This window comes from Lolium perenne, chromosome 6 (genome assembly GCF_019359855.2).
Source record: "Lolium perenne isolate Kyuss_39 chromosome 6, Kyuss_2.0, whole genome shotgun sequence".
In the NCBI taxonomy this organism is placed as follows: domain Eukaryota; kingdom Viridiplantae; phylum Streptophyta; class Magnoliopsida; order Poales; family Poaceae; genus Lolium; species Lolium perenne.
Genome location: NC_067249.2, coordinates 11,771,145 through 11,786,688, shown reverse-complemented (window position 1 = coordinate 11,786,688; position 15,544 = coordinate 11,771,145). Strand labels below are relative to the sequence as shown.

General features: G+C 44.5%; 1 protein-coding gene across 1 annotated transcript; it reads right to left on the bottom strand.

The window, feature by feature from the left end:
* Nucleotides 1-323: 323 nt before the first annotated feature.
* LOC127308882 (mannosyltransferase APTG1) lies at nt 324-4,931 on the bottom strand. The gene is made up of 10 exons (XM_071821400.1): nt 4,884-4,931; nt 4,572-4,850; nt 4,308-4,425; nt 3,847-3,951; nt 3,432-3,754; nt 2,766-3,047; nt 2,498-2,678; nt 2,153-2,304; nt 1,820-1,982; nt 324-677 (listed from the first exon to the last, which is right to left on the bottom strand). Exons 2-10 carry the CDS (start codon nt 4,802-4,804, stop codon nt 591-593), a joined length of 1,644 nt encoding a protein of 547 aa, XP_071677501.1. The 5' UTR covers nt 4,805-4,850; nt 4,884-4,931; the 3' UTR covers nt 324-590.
* Nucleotides 4,932-15,544: the final 10,613 nt, after the last annotated feature.

The following is a 15,544-nucleotide window of genomic DNA, read 5'->3' as shown; positions in this document are numbered from 1 at the left end:
CTGGGGTGAAAATATTCACAATTAATAGTAACAAAAAGGGAAGCTTAAGTCCACACCTTGTCATGTGGCACTAAAGCAAAGAATGACGCTTGTATTATCTGCACAACAAAATGAAGGAAACACCGTAATGTTTTGAGAGCTGCTCATTTCAAGTAGACCCATAAAACCAGCCTCTAGCCAGATAGATATACATTACCACAGATAAAGCGAACAAGGTCCATTAATCACTGGTACTTCATAAGGTCATAAAAACAGGTTTATATCTTTATTTTCTAATTTTCAATAAGCGTAAGCAGCATGTCATTTGTTGACTCAAAGATAACGTCTTGAGCAGTTTGAATATATGACAAAAAATTGGATCTGGACAAACCAACAAATCAGACCATATATGGATAAGGTGGTGGGTCCCGCACACTCGTGCTTCTCAACAAAAGCCTAGAAACAGAACAGAGGGGGGAGGAGAAGTCATAACAAAATGCCAATTCTAGTATCCAATAGTGTAACAGATCATTTCAGAAAGAACAAGCTAAAACAGCACAATCTGAGTTTGTTAGACAGGGTAGGTAACAAGCTTTTCTTGGCCAAAACAATCATAGTACATCCCTCTGTGAATATATCACAACAGATGACTGAAGGTCTCGATCGATCTTGAAATGGGAGTGAAAAAACCTCCTAACCTGTCAACCATAATACATGTTAATGAGTGCAAGTCAAGGAGATAAGAGAAGGAAGAAAATTGGCATGTAGTATAGAACTGAAACTGATCATGCAATGTTGTACAACTCATCCATTTCACTAAAAGAGATGTAATTGTAAGTATGATAAGCTATTAACTATCGGAACTTCAGAAGTACAACAAATGATACCATAATAGTATTTATTGCTAAGGATTTTGGAATAAGATTGTTCTTTTTGTCCAAAATGACGTTAACCACTTGCAAGCAATTGGAAACTTATCCTTATCACTTGATAAGTAATGTTTTTCAGGAAGCCACGAATTAATATTCGTAGGAACAGGACTATGGGTGTGTACTATTAAAGTCCACCTGAACCTCACAAGAAAAGGACAAACATTCAAATGTGACCGCTCTTTGACAATAGATTTTTCTTGGTTTAACTGAGACAGCTAGATTGTAACCCTTATAGGAGAACATGGTAATCAATATCATATTTGTTTGAAGGCACCCAACAATATCTGTTTGCAAGCAAACTTAGTCAATATGCTCATAAATACTTTTAGATATCAAAAATCATTTTATGTTGGCTCCATGTAAGACAACCAGAGCCATGCTGGCGATGGTAACCAGCGGACCTGAAATGCTGGTAAGTCTGTGGAAACTTAGACCAGCTAATAGCCGATATTACCTGGCAAATCATGATAGTTATTTTAGGGTGACGAATCATGATAGTTGGCCAGTCAAACAGTAACAAGTAACTACTGTGTGTTTATTGAACTGCAAGAAAGTCATTCTAAACATTAAGCTTTCCTCGTACCTACGGAAGCAACTTTGCAGCTCATTAATGTGTGCAGCAACCTAGTTGTCAGAACATTAGTAGTACTCCCTCCGTCTAAAAATAAGTGTCTCAACTTTTTCTAGATACGGATGTATCTATAACTAAAATGGGTGTATCTAGACAAAACTGAGAGACTTATTTTTGGATGGAGGTAGTATATGGCTAAGTTCTTTCCTGTCTGCCTTTCGGGTTGTATTCGCTATGAGTGTAACTTGACTAGTGATGTGGAATAAAATGAGCATCCGGTTTGATTTTTCAAACTGAAAAGGCACATTGTTACTAATAAGGTGAAATGTGATATTACCTCTTCAAAAGAATCGCGCAGAAGCAACTGAAGTACGCGTCTTTCTTCGGACTCAAACAATACAATGTGACTGAAGGAAGATAAATTTCCAAAAATCTCACCCACAAAGTCAAGTGGGTTCATAAGGAAACGATCTGACTCATCTAGGGTCCCTTTATTATCACTGAGAACATGGAAATTAAGTCAGGGGACATCAGCTATGTCTTTGGGCACAATCTAGTCCAATGCAATGTTATGTCTACATGACTAGAACCATGTGGTACACGTGGTGAGCAACTAAACAATTGTTAAAAAAATGTCTACATGACTAGAAAGAGTACAAAGATAAAATACCTGGGAGTACAGTCCAAAAAGCGCATAGGTAGGCTGCTATGTAAGCTAGAGTAATAAGGCGTCGAATGGCAAGGCATGAGAAAGAGGACACTGTTAACTCTTCCATCATGGGCTTCTTTTGACAGATAAAACATAGCATCTTCAGTTCCTCTCTGCCACAATGGAAGGTGTATATAGCTATATAAGAACATGTCGACAGAAAAAAAAAGATATCTGAAAGGAAGACTAATCAGAAATAACAGCAAAACGTTGAAACTAATCCATAGAACAAGTTCGCCCTAAAAAGTTCGACGAACAGCAGAAACAAGAACAATGTGACAGATACACGCAAAGAAAACGGCTTACTTGATGGAACAGTGACATATATAAGGCCATTGGAACATTGGTTATGACGAGAAGAATAACAGAAAGTTGCAACTTTGAAAAGAGTCTTTTCTCATGCAGACTTTTACCCTTAAACTGCGACATTGAAGCTAAGCAGTAACCAGAGAACATCAACGCTAATGGTAGCACTGGAAGAACAAACCTGCGGTATTCAATTTATTCATGTGTGTGTGAAGAAGATAATGGTTGATTACAAGAACATTATACACTAACGAGAAGAGGCGAGTACCTGAACTCTTTGTGTCCAAGTAAGCTATATACCCCTAATACCCAGGCAATTAGACCTGAAATCCTCCATTCTCGAGACTTTATGACTCCAAAAACTAAAAGTGGTAAGAACGTCCAAATCATAGATGGGAAACCTTGGGTGAAGTACCAGTGGAAAACGTGTGTTCCATAGTAGTCTCCTCCCGAAGAAAATAGGTTGAACTTCAAAAAATTAAGTGGCACTATGACCCGGGAACCATACATCCACCAATCAAGGAATGTTGTTACTGCAAGGATGATGGCCCTGCATAAAGGTTAAACCAAAATAGAGATTTCAAATGGAAGTTTCATCAATAGTGACAGAAAGAAAAATACCTAAAAGAATGAACATTCAACTGCTTGCCAATAAAATAAAAGTAATTAAGGACAATTTAGTTTTCTGAATCACTGCGTCTTCATCTTATGACTCTGACTATATGGATGCTTTTCTTGCTGCTACCCTGTGAACATTGTACCTCCCCACCCACCCTCCACCCAAATGGGGAACTTTCTAAACTGCCCTGTGCAATTCAGCATTGTGCATATCTAGTGGACGAAAACAAGACAATATAGGGAGGAAATTATATAGGAATTTACCAAGTACGAATGCCTAAGCAACCAAACACTGCAAGTTGACATGAGTCCTTACCCTAGTGGAATGACCTCAAGAAATAGAAGTCGGCACTTTGATTTTGTCTGAATGAAATCCAGAAGACCAACATACAACCATGTTATGGCACTTGTTGGGCGAACGGCGCAAGCTAAGGCTGCTATGAGTAGCGCCATTTTTCTTGACTGGGGACTTTGGTAGCTGGCGGTCTGCTGCTTCGAATCGACAGAAATTCCCTTGGAAGACTCGATTGCACTAAACCAATAATAGAGTCCAGCCACAGTCAAAACTGTCTCCAAGCTGTTTGATAGAGTCCGCGTGATGCAGAAAAACATGAACCAGTTCACCAACTGCGAAAACAACTGAGCGATTTGTTAAGGTCACCATCCACAGGGTAACTGCAATAGTTAATCCATGGAAGTATAATCATCTTGACAGATGGGTTCAAGGATACAGCCCACTGGGCAACGTGCTCGTTGAATATAAGTTTGGAGAGTTTATACAGGTATAGATCTCCAAAAGCTGCAAAGACGGATTGCAGAAGACGTGGAGCCATCGCCTACAACAGAAACGGAAGACTGGATCAGGATATGGTCCCTGTGTGTGGATACTGTGAAACCAATTAAGCTACACCGGAGGGGTGGGGTGGGCCGAACAGAGTTTGGCATTGTAAAAAAAAAACAGAGTACACATTCTGGATGTTTTTGGCGTCAGAGAACAAACGAACGAGGAATTTAGTTAAGGCCTTACCAAATGCAACCTATTCAACCTGAGTTCTCATATTCGTGGACATTGCTGTAACGTAACCTACCACTAGAACAGTACAGGGGTAGAAGCTGTGTTCACTGATAGCTGGAAGCAATATCCGGCACCAATACTCTACCAGTTTCATTTGCAAAATGTGAGAGTAATTACCATGAACCATGGTGTATCCAGGTGGAGAAGCGCCAGGAACTTGTAAAGAGCGGCGAAGATCAAGGGGTGGAGGTAACCACGAAGACCCCGCTTCCACTCCCATGTCAGGTGGCCGTACCTGTAAGCAGGAGCAAAACAGAATCGTCAAGTGCGGCAGTAATCCAGCTTCGAATCTTCAGAAGGAGCATCCTCTGGAAGAATGGGATCGTCACGCGCGGCTGATATGGCGACCCCGATCCCGCTCTGGCAGAGGGGGAGGCTTACCCGAAGGCGATGCGGTGGGCGACCTCGAGGCACTGCCAGTGCTCGTCGGGGTTGAAGTAGGTGCGCACCAGCAGCGCGTTCGCGGCGCGGAACGCCAGCGCGAGCGCCATCACCCGCCGCTCAGGCCACGGCCGAGGCTTCCCCGGCGAAGGGGGCGAGGAATCTCCTGCTCCCTCCTCTTCCGGAGGAGGCCGCGGCGGGCCGGCCGCCTGAGACCGCCTCCGGTGGCTCATCGTGCGGTGGCCGGTGAGCAGCTGGAAGTGCCGCCGGCCAGGAGGAAGAGAGCGCGCGGCGGAGCAACCGGCGGGAGGAGCGGCGAACGGAGGGTCCGGCAGCGGCAGATTGGTGATGCGGTGGTGGTTCCCTTCCCGTCGAGCTGACAGTGGGCCCTCACTAATTCCGAAAACACAGAATAGCCAAAATACAAAATACTACTACTACCTCTTGTAATAAATAAATAAAATAGATGTATGATATTTATCTAAATCCAGTCAGATACATTTAAATTTAAACAAAACTCAGACATATATCTATAATATCTATAAAGTTGATCCCCACTTTTTGCATTTAATGTTTGCAAGCTGTTTTCACAGTAAGCCACGTCACCTCAAATAGCCACAGCCGTTTGATCAATTATTGACGCACTGGATTTTTTTTATATGATCACGTTTAACTATCTAGCGGTCCAGCCAATTTTCATTATCATGGCCCAGCTGATCCTTCAAAACCAAACGACGACACAACCGCTTTATCTCCCCAGTCCCCACTATCACCGCATTGACAACCCACTTCTTTTCATTTTTCTGGAAACGTAGAAGCTGTAAAGGCTGCCATGGTATGACATAAACTTCCCACCATGCAAGTTTTCATCTGCACTACCGCTACTGCGCTAGCACCTCTGCAGGCGCCTTGCTCTCAAGCAAACCATGCCATTGAAGTGCGCACGGTCCACCAATACTGCAGGTCGCCGCCGCTACACTCTTCGTCGCCATCGCCTGGTCGCGGTCGCTACGGCTTCCGCTTGTCGCTGCGACGCTCTTCGCTGCCTTGGGAGTGGGCTGCCGTTCGGTTCTCGCCACCGTGCTCTTTGCCGGATGCGTTCGTGTCGCGTGACAAGTTCGCTCAGAGGGCAGGCGATGGTTGAGCAACTAAGTGAGGCGCTGGTCAGGCTGCTATTCGGCTTCCTTTTATAGTCTTCCAAGCTTCTTCTGTTTAAGATTAAGTTGTAAGAACTGGCATTGCATCATTAGCAGCACAGGGCACCTTATGACGTCTGTGGCTGGACATCACGGACCATCGACACCTGCGGAGCCGCTAGACTATTGCGGTGAACATAGCAGACACGGAGCCGCCGTATCCACTTCCAGCCTAAATCAGGATCACAGCTCTTAACAGCGAGGTGTCAGTGTCACATGTCGGCAAGGTTCTTTCATAGTGGGATTACCTGCGCTCTGCGCGTGGCCGACACCCATCCTCCTGCATCTCTTCCCGGTCCTTTGTTGCCATAGCTGCAGCTGGCAGGACATGCAGTACTGTGCCTCAGAGTGGATGTGCTGAACATGAATCTTCACGGTACCAGCTCTTTGCATATAGCAATATTAAGGTACCATGATCAGTGACCATTTCTTATAAAAATGTACTCCCTTGATCCGGAAATAAGTGACTCGGATTTGTATAGATTTACATACTCAGATTTTTTTCATCCATAGTCCTTGATTAAATTGGACCTTACTCCAAATATATTCCATTAAATGAATAACTCCAACACACATTTTGAATCTTTTAATGTATTGCACTAATGGCCGGCAGCAATGTTTTACAAATGAGCATTATATTCATACGATATCCATGCTTTGGCGTCTATGCAAATCATCTCTAATGCCCGCGGCAACGCGCGGGGGAGTAGTACTAGTCTCCACTAATATGAAAAGATCAAGAGCTCTGATCTGAATAACATCAACCGTATGATTGTCCAAATCTGATGCTCCACGTTCGACCAATGTTTTGTTGCCTGTTGTCATGCTCACTGGAGGAGGGTCTGGCTGGGCCGTGGCCCATCTTTCTCACTGAATTTCATCAAGAAAACTGATATTAGTTCGGCCTAGTCAGAGGAAACGATGCTGATTTGGCTCGTTCTTAGTACTGATGCCATTTGCCCTGAGCGGGGCTTGCGGCAAGGGTGCCCTCTGTCGCCGTACCTCTTCATTTTGTGTGCGGAGGGACTCTCGGCCCTGTTCCAGAAGGCCGAGCGGGATGGATCCCTTCAGGGAGTGCGGATCTGCCCTAAGGCGCCAAGAATCAACCACATGTTTTTCGCTGATGACTCCCTCATCTTTATGAAGGTGAACGAAGCCAGTGTGTTGAAGCTTCAACAAATTCTATCGCTGCATGAAGACGCTTCGGGTCAGGTCATTAATAAAGACAAATCGGTTGTCATGTCCAGTAAGGGAATGGGAACAGACGCGAAGAGAAAATTCAAGTCTCTGTTGCAGATCAAGGATGAGGCTTTTAATGAAAGGTACTTGGGCTTGCCAATCTATCTGGGCCGCTCTAAAACAAAAGCCTTCGGATATCTCAAGGAGAGAATTTGGAAACTGATTCAGGGATGGAAGGAGAAATTTTTATCCAGGGTTGGGAAGGAAATTCTGGTGAAGGCTGTGGCTCAGGCCATTCCAATATATGCGATGTCATGCTTCGACATCACCAAGGACTTGTGCGATGAAATTTGCTCCATGGTGTGTCGGTATTGGTGGGATAATCAGGAGGAGGATAGGCACCACTAGCTCGGTGCTTATCGAAGCCAAAGAGCGAGGGAGGGCTGGGCTTCAAAGACCTGCACATCTTTAACTTGGCCATGCTCGCTAGACTCATTGAAGAACCTGACTCTCTCTGTGGCCAGGTTTTGAAGGCTAAGTACTTCCCTGAGTGTAGCATCCTGGAGGCATCTCCGAGACCTGGCATCTCCTACTCGTGGATAAGTATCCTTAAAGGAGTGGCACTTCTGAAAGAAGGCCTAGTGTGGAGGGTCGGGGACGACACTAACATTAGCGCCTGGAAGGATCCTTGGCTTCCTGATGGCGACACTAGAAGACCAAGGACGCTCCAAGGCCAATCTTTGGTAGGAAAGGTTGCTGATTTGATAAACTCTATCACGGGCGAGTGGGACGAGGGCATTATAAATGACAATTTCCACCCAGAGGACGCAAAGTCTATTCTATCCATCAGCATTGGGGAAAACATAGAGGACAGTATGGCCTGCCATTTCGATCCAAAAGGCATGTTCTCGGTAAAATCGGCTTATAAGCTTGGGGTGCTGCTGAGAGATAGGAAGGTTGGGAGAGAAGCTTCTTTCTCCCAGGCAAGCCCTAGTGCTGTCGGTGAGAGGACCAACTGGAAACAAATCTGGAAGCTAAAGGCCCCAAACAAATTAAAAATGCGTGTGTGGCGTCTTGCTCACAAAAGCCTGGCACACAAAACAAGGATCCAAAGGCTGGGGGTGGAGCTTGACACCTCCTGCCCTGTTTGCAAAAGACTGGACGAAGACGGTGGCCACATCTTCCTAAAATGCAAAAAAAGTAAAAGAGTGTTGGAGTAGATTGGGGCTGGGGGCCATGAGGGAGTCTTTGTTGATGTGCAAAAATGCTCATGAGTTGCTGATACGTCTCCAACGTATCTATAATTTCTTATGTTCCATGCTAGTTTTATGACAATACCTACATGTTTTATTCATATTTTATATCGTTTTGATGCATTTTCCGGAACTAACCTATTAACAAGATGCCGAAGTGTCAGTTCCTGTTTTCTGTTGTTTTTGGTTTCAGAAATCCTACAAAGAAAATATTCTCGGAATTGGACGAAATCAACGCCCACGATCTTATATTTCACGGAAGCTTCCAGAGAGCCAGAGAGGGACCAGATGGGAGCCCTGGGGGCCCCACCTCACATGGCGGCGCGGCCAAGGGGGGGCGCCAGCCTATGGGGGGGCCACCCCCGGCTCCTCCGAGGCCGCCCTTCCGCCTATATATTCTCTCCGCCTCGAAAACCCTAAAAAGATAAGCCACAGGACGAGAAAAGTTACGCAGCCGCCGCCATCGCGAAGCCAAGTTCGGGGGACAGAAGTCTCTGTTCCGGCACGCCGCCGGGACGGGGAATTGCCCCCGGAAGGTATCTCCATCGACACCATCGCCATCTTCATCGCCATTGCTGCCTCCTATGATGAGGAGGGAGTAGTTCTCCCTCGAGGCTAAGCGCTGTACCGGTAGCAATGTGGTTCATCTCTCTCTCCCATGTGATCTTTATGTGATCATGAGCTTTGTATCACTATTAATCTATGTGCTACTCTAGTGATGTTATTAAAGTAGTCTATTCCTCCTTCATGATGTAATGTGGACAGTGTGTGCATCATGTAGTACTTGGTGTAGGTTATGATTGTAATCTATTGTAGATTATGGAGTTAACTATTACTATGATAGTATTGATGTGATCTATTCCCCCTTTCATAGCTATTGTTGACAGTGTGTATGCTATGTTAGTATTCGGTCTAAATTGCAACGGTCTATTATGCTCTAGAGGTTACTTAAATATGAACTCCGAATGTTGTGGAGCTTGTTAACTCCGGCTTGAGGGAGCTCTTGTAGCCCTACACAATGAATGGTGTTTGTTATCAAACAAGAGAGTGTTGATACGCTCAAACGCATCTATAATTTCTTATGTTCCATGCTTGTTTTATGACAATACCTACATGTTTTGTTCACACTTTATATCGTTTTGATGCATTTTTCGGAACTAACCTATTAACGAGATGCCGAAGTGCCAGTTCCTGTTTTCTGCTGTTTTTGGTTTCAGAAATCCTAGTAAGGAAATATTCTCGGAATTGGACGAAATCAACGCCCACGATCTTATATTTCAAGGAAGCTTCCAGAGCACCGAAGAGGGGCCAGAGGAGAGCCAGGGGGCCCACCCCACAAGGCGGCACGGCCAAGGGGGGGCGCGCCCCCCTATGGTCTGGCTCCACCAGAACCCTTCCGACTCTGACTCTTCGCCTATATAAGCCTCCCTGACCTAAATCTTCGATACGAATAAGCCACGATACGAGAAAAGTTCCAGGGACGCCGCCGCCATCGCGAAACTCTGTTTCGGGGCCATCGCTGTCTCCCATGATGAGGAGGGAGTAGTTCTCCCCCGGGGCTGAGGGCTCTACCGGTAGCTATGTGGTTAATCTCTCTCTCATGTACCCCAATACAATGATCTCATGAATTGCCTTGCATAATTGAGATCCATATGATGAGCTTTGTATCACTATTAATCTATGTGCTACTCTAGTGATGTTATTAAAGTAGTCTATTCCTCCTTCATGATGTAAAGGTGACGGTGTGTGCATCATGTAGTTCTTGGCGTAGGTTATGATTGTAATCTCTTGTAGATTATGGAGTTAACTATTACTATGATAGTATTGATGTGATCTATTCCCCCTTTCATAGCTTTTGGTGACGGTGTGTATGCTATGTTAGTTCTCGGTCTAAATTGCAATGATCTATTATGCTCTAAAGGTTACTTAAATATGGACACCGAATGTTGTGGCGTTTGTTAACTCCGGCTTGAGGGAGCTCTTGTAGCCCTACACAATGAATGGTGTTTGTCATCCAACAAAAGAGTGTATGTAGCACAAGAAGAGAAGTTATTTATTTGTTATGTGATCAATGTTGAGAGTGCCCACTAGTGAAAGTATGATCCCTAGGCCTTGTTTCCAAGCACTGAAACTCCGTTTATTTACTGTTCTGTTGCATGTTTACTTGCTACCATATTTGTTTCAGATTGTTATTACCACTCATATTCATCTATACCACCTGCGTTTTAATATCTCTTCGCCGAACTAGTGCACCTATACATCTGACAAGTGTATTAGGTGTGTTGGGGACACAAGAGACTTCTTGTATCATAATTGCAGGGTTGCTTGAGAGGGATATCTCTGACCTCTACCTCCCTGAGTTCGATAAACCTTGGGTGATTCACTTAAGGGAAACTTGCTGCTGTTCTACAAACCTCTGCTCTTGGAGGCCCAACACTGTCTACAGGAATAGAAGCGTGCGTAGACATCAAGCTATTTTCTGGCGCCGTTGCCGGGGATCTGAAGAAAAGTTACACCACATAGAATTGCCTCCCACGGCAACAAGCTATTTTCTGGCGCCGTTGCCGGGGAGGTAAGGTAAAAGGTATTCACATCCTCTGACTACTAAGCTATTTCCTAGCACTGTTGCCGGTGTGTGAGTGCTCGAAGATATTTTCTTTAGATCCTGCAATTATATCTTTTTGTTTCTTGTTTTCACTAGTTAGGCTTAATGGAAAACAACAACAAAATGAGAGATCTTTATGAACTTTATCTTGAATTAGGACATGATGTGTTTGAAGAGAGAATTAAAAGAAACCATGGAACTTTATATGCATGCTAATGGGAATGTTATTAGTATGAATGCTTTGAACACTATTGTTGCTAATGCTATGGAAAATTTTAAGCTTGGGGAAGCTGGTTTTGATGAGCATGATATTTTTAGTCCCCCAAGTTTTGAGGAGAAAATTTTCTTTGATGATACTTTACCTCCTATTTACGATGATTATAATGATAGTGGTATTTTGGTGCCACCTACTATGGAGGATAAAGGTTATTATGATTATACCATGCCTGCAATTTATGATGATATTTTCAGTCCACCTACTATTGAGGAGAAAATTGATTATGATTACAATATGCCTCCTATATATGATAATTATGGTGATGAGAATAATAATGAAGGCTATCTTATTGAATTTGCTCCCACTACAATTAATAGTAATGATTATGCTTATGTGAAGAGTAATAATTTTATGCATGTAGCTCATGATAAGAATGTTTCATGTGATAGTTATATTGTTGAGTTTGTTCATGATGCTACTGAAATTTATTATGAGAGAGGGAAACAAGGTTATATGCATCTTAATAATATTAAGTTTCCCCTCTTTATGTTGAGAATCTTGAAGTTGCGCTTGTGTTGCCTTCCTATGCTTGTTGCATTATTCTTACATGACTTGTTTATTTACAAGATTCCTTTTCATAGGAAGTGGGTTAGGCTTAAATGTGTTTTGAATTTGCTTCGTGATGCTCTCTTTTTGATTCAACTCTCATCCTTATGTGAGCATCATTAAAATTACTGAGCCCATCTTAATGGCTATAAAGAAAGCACTTCTTGGGAGATAACCCATGTTTTATTTTGTTACTGTTTTGTTGTGTCTTGGAAGTTGCTACTACTGTAGCAACCTCTCCTTATCTTTATTTTATTGCATTGTTGTACCAAGTAAAGTCTTTGATAGTAGGGTTGATACTAGATTTGGATTGCTGCGCAGAAACAGATTTCTTGCTGTCACGAATTTGAGAAGAATTCTCTGTAGGTATATCAGAAAAATCTGCCAATTTACGTGCGTGATCCTCAGATATGTACGCAACTTTCATTCAATTTGAGCTTTTTCATCTGAGCAAGTTAAGTGCCCCAGAAAAATTCGTCTTTATGGACTATTCTGTTTTGACAGATTCTGCCTTTTATTTCGCATTGCCTGTTTTGCTATGTTTGATGGATTTCTTTGTTCCATTAACTTTCAGTATCTTTGTGCAATGTCCAGAAGTGTTAAGAATGATTATGTCACCTCTGAATATATGAATTTTCAATTATGCACTAACCCTCTAATGAGTTTGTTTTGAGTTTGGTGTGGAGGAAGTTTTCAAGGATCAAGAGAGGAGGATGATACAATATGATCAAGAAGAGTGAAAAGTCTAAGCTTGGGGATGCCCCCGTGGTTCATCCCTGCATATTTTAAGAAGACTCAACCATCTAATCTTGGGGATGCCCAAGGCATCCCCTTCTTCATCGACAACTTATCAGGTCACCTCTAGTGAAACTATATTTTTATTCAGTCACATCTTATGTGCTTTACTTGGAGCGTCTGTTTGCTTTTGTTTTTGTTTTTGTTTGAATAAAATCGGATACTAGCATTCTTTGTATGGGAGAGAGACACGCTCCGTTGTTGCATATGAACACATGTGTTCTTAGTGTTACTCTTAATGTCCATGGCGAAGGTTGAAAACTGCTTCGTTCATTGTTATATGGTTGGAAACGGAAAATGCTTCATGTGGTAATTGGTATAATGTCTTGAATAATTTGATACTTGGCAATTGTTGTGCTCAAATAGATCATGTTTAAGCTCTTGCATCATGTACTTTGCACCTATTAATGAAGAACTACATAGAGCTTGTTAAAATTTGGTTTGCATGATTGGTCTCTCTGAGTCTAGATATTTTCTGGTTAAGGTGTTTGAACAGCACACTACTAGGGAAAAGCTTATAGGTGGAGGCAAAACGTGCCGGCGCACCACCTAGGACGTGCGCCGGTGGAAAGTGTTGCCGGCGCACCAGGAAGTCGCCGCGCCGGCGATGCGAGCATCTTCTTGGCGCACCTACGGTGCAGCCGCGCCGGGGAAAATTCGTTGCATGGGCTCGGCCGAGGCGGGCCAGGCCCAGGAAACGCTGCTGGCGCACCAGCCCAGGAGCGCGCCGGCGGTAATTTGCTGTTGCCGGCGCGCTTTGGGCTGGTGCACCGGCAGTGTTTCGGCTCCGGCCCGGAGCAACTATAGCCGGATGGGGTATATGTTGTCGGCGCACCATGGTCCAGGTGCGCCGGCAATAACCTGGGAGTTATTTCAGCCACCAACCAGCACACTCACTCACACACTCACTACACTCCACTTCTCCACACAACCCGAGCCTTCTCCCAACCCAGCTCATTTTTGCCTATTCCTATCCCCAATTTAGCTAATTTGACCAAACAAAATCATATTTTTTGAGCAAATCTTCCCTTCCTACATGCATCTCCCACATCCCCCTATGTAGATCTAGATCTACTATCCCGCGTTGACCGCTCAATCTAGATCTAGATCTAGAAAGTCGGCTTCCATACGCCATTGTCGCGGCGCGTCGTCTCGATCTCGTCGACAATTATATCAAACAAATAGGTGATTAATGAACAAATTGAGGAATGAAATCGATGTATGTTGGACATTTGAAGCAAAGCTCTCGTGTGTGGCATATATATATATGTTGTGTTTGTGCTTGTGCTTGTGTGTGTTGGCGTTGAAAATGAGTTGCCAACGTTGCGCCGAAATGTTGATTCTTTAATTTTCCGTTTCGGCACATTTCTGGCGCTCCTATGTCCTACCGTGTAGGAAGGTCATGCCGAAATTTTCCGTGAAAACTACCGACGGATGCATGGTTCTAATCAATTATGTAATCTTACCATGAAGGCAATAATGGTTATCGAGATGAGTGAAAGCATTGTGATGAGATATCTGAAACATGCGATCATCGACATGTATGAAAATAACCGCACGGAGGTATTGTGTCCGTGCCGGAGATGCAAACGAGGGAAATGGTTTGACCCGTATTCAGGCAAATTGCAGGGGCACCTGCTCACTAATGGTTTCATGCATGGACACACTCAATGGATGAGTGATGATGGCGCGGAGGTCAATGGGGCGACGGCGGCAGGTGGTAATAATGGCCGGCAAGAAGGAGGGCATCATGATATTGATGACGATGAAGAGTTTGTCGCACAGGACGATAACCTTGACGACGACAATAACCTTGACGACGACAATAACCTTGACGACGACGAAGAGGTGCCGCTAGCTTCAGTCGTGCGGGACCCTCATCTTCAAGATCTGCTTCTCGAAAAGACGAAAGGCGCCAAGCGGAAATCAAAGCTTGAGCAACTCGAGATAGACTCGAATACTCCGTTGTACGACTCAGGTCGCGGGTTGGGGGAGTCTCGCTTGAGAGTAGCTCTCGATGTGCTGCAGATGAAGGCGAAACACGGATGGATGGACACAAGCGTCGACGACATCCTGGAATACGTGAAAGATCTCCTTCCTGCCGGGAACACATGTCCTGGTAGTCTAGCTGAGGCCAAGAGAATCACGTGCCCTCTCGACTTACCCCACGAAAAGTATCACGCCTGCATCAACGACTGTATCATGTATCGCAAGGAGCACATGGACAAGACCAAATGTCCTGTGTGTGAAGCTGAACGGTACAAGAAAGGGAAGAAGAAAGCTCCTCGGAAAGTTGTGTGGTACTTCCCGCTCGCCCCCCGGCTTCAACAGTTCTAAGCGGACCGCAAGGAAGCAAAGCTCATGCGCTGGCACGCAGAAAGAAAGGAGGCAGTGTTGAATGATAAAGAGCGGATTGAGCACCCAGTCTTTGCCGACGCACCCTTCGGATGCAAGCCGGTGGAAAGCATTAGACAATGAATTCGGAAGTTTTGAGGCAGATCCCGAAACATCGGGTTGGGTGCGAGCACGGACGGATTCAATCCGTTCGGAAACCAGAGCAGCACACATAGCACATGGCCCGTGTTTGTATGGATCTACAACCTCCCGCCCTGGTTGTGCATGAAGAGGAAGTACATACAGATGAGTATGCTAATTCAAGGGCCGACACAGCCAGGAAACGATATCAACATGTATCTCGAACTATTAAAGGAGGAGCTTGAAACGTTGTGGCCGGAGGAAGGGGTAGATACATGGGACGCCGTCGCGGAAGAATATTTCCCTTTGAGAGCCGCGTTGATCACGACGGTGCAGGACTACCTCGGATACGGTTACATTTCGTGCCAGGTGTGCCATGGACACAAGGCATGTGTCAGGTGCATGGAAGAGACGATGTTTTTGCAGCTTGGTAAGGATCCCGGCTCTTCGAAAAACGGTTTACATGGGGCATCGAAGGTGGCTACGTAAGATCGACCCATGGAGAAAGCGTGGAGATCTGTTCGATGGTACAAATGAACCCCGAGGACCTCCACGTAAGAAGAGCGGCGAAGAGATCGATACATTCTTGAAAGGTTGGAAGGAGTGCCCCTGCGCCGGGAAAGATTCGTCAAAAGCCTGGAGAGAAG

Coding starts and splice junctions, on each gene's coding strand:
- LOC127308882 (XM_071821400.1), bottom strand. CDS start 4,804: ATGAGCCACCGGAGGCGGTCTCAGGCGGCCGGCCCGCCGCGGCCTCCT. Junction 3,048..3,431: donor CTTGAGGTCATTCCACTAGG/GTAAGGACTCAT, acceptor ACCTTTATGCAG/GGCCATCATCCTTGCAGTAA. Junction 1,983..2,152: donor TTTTTGGACTGTACTCCCAG/GTATTTTATCTT, acceptor CCATGTTCTCAG/TGATAATAAAGGGACCCTAG.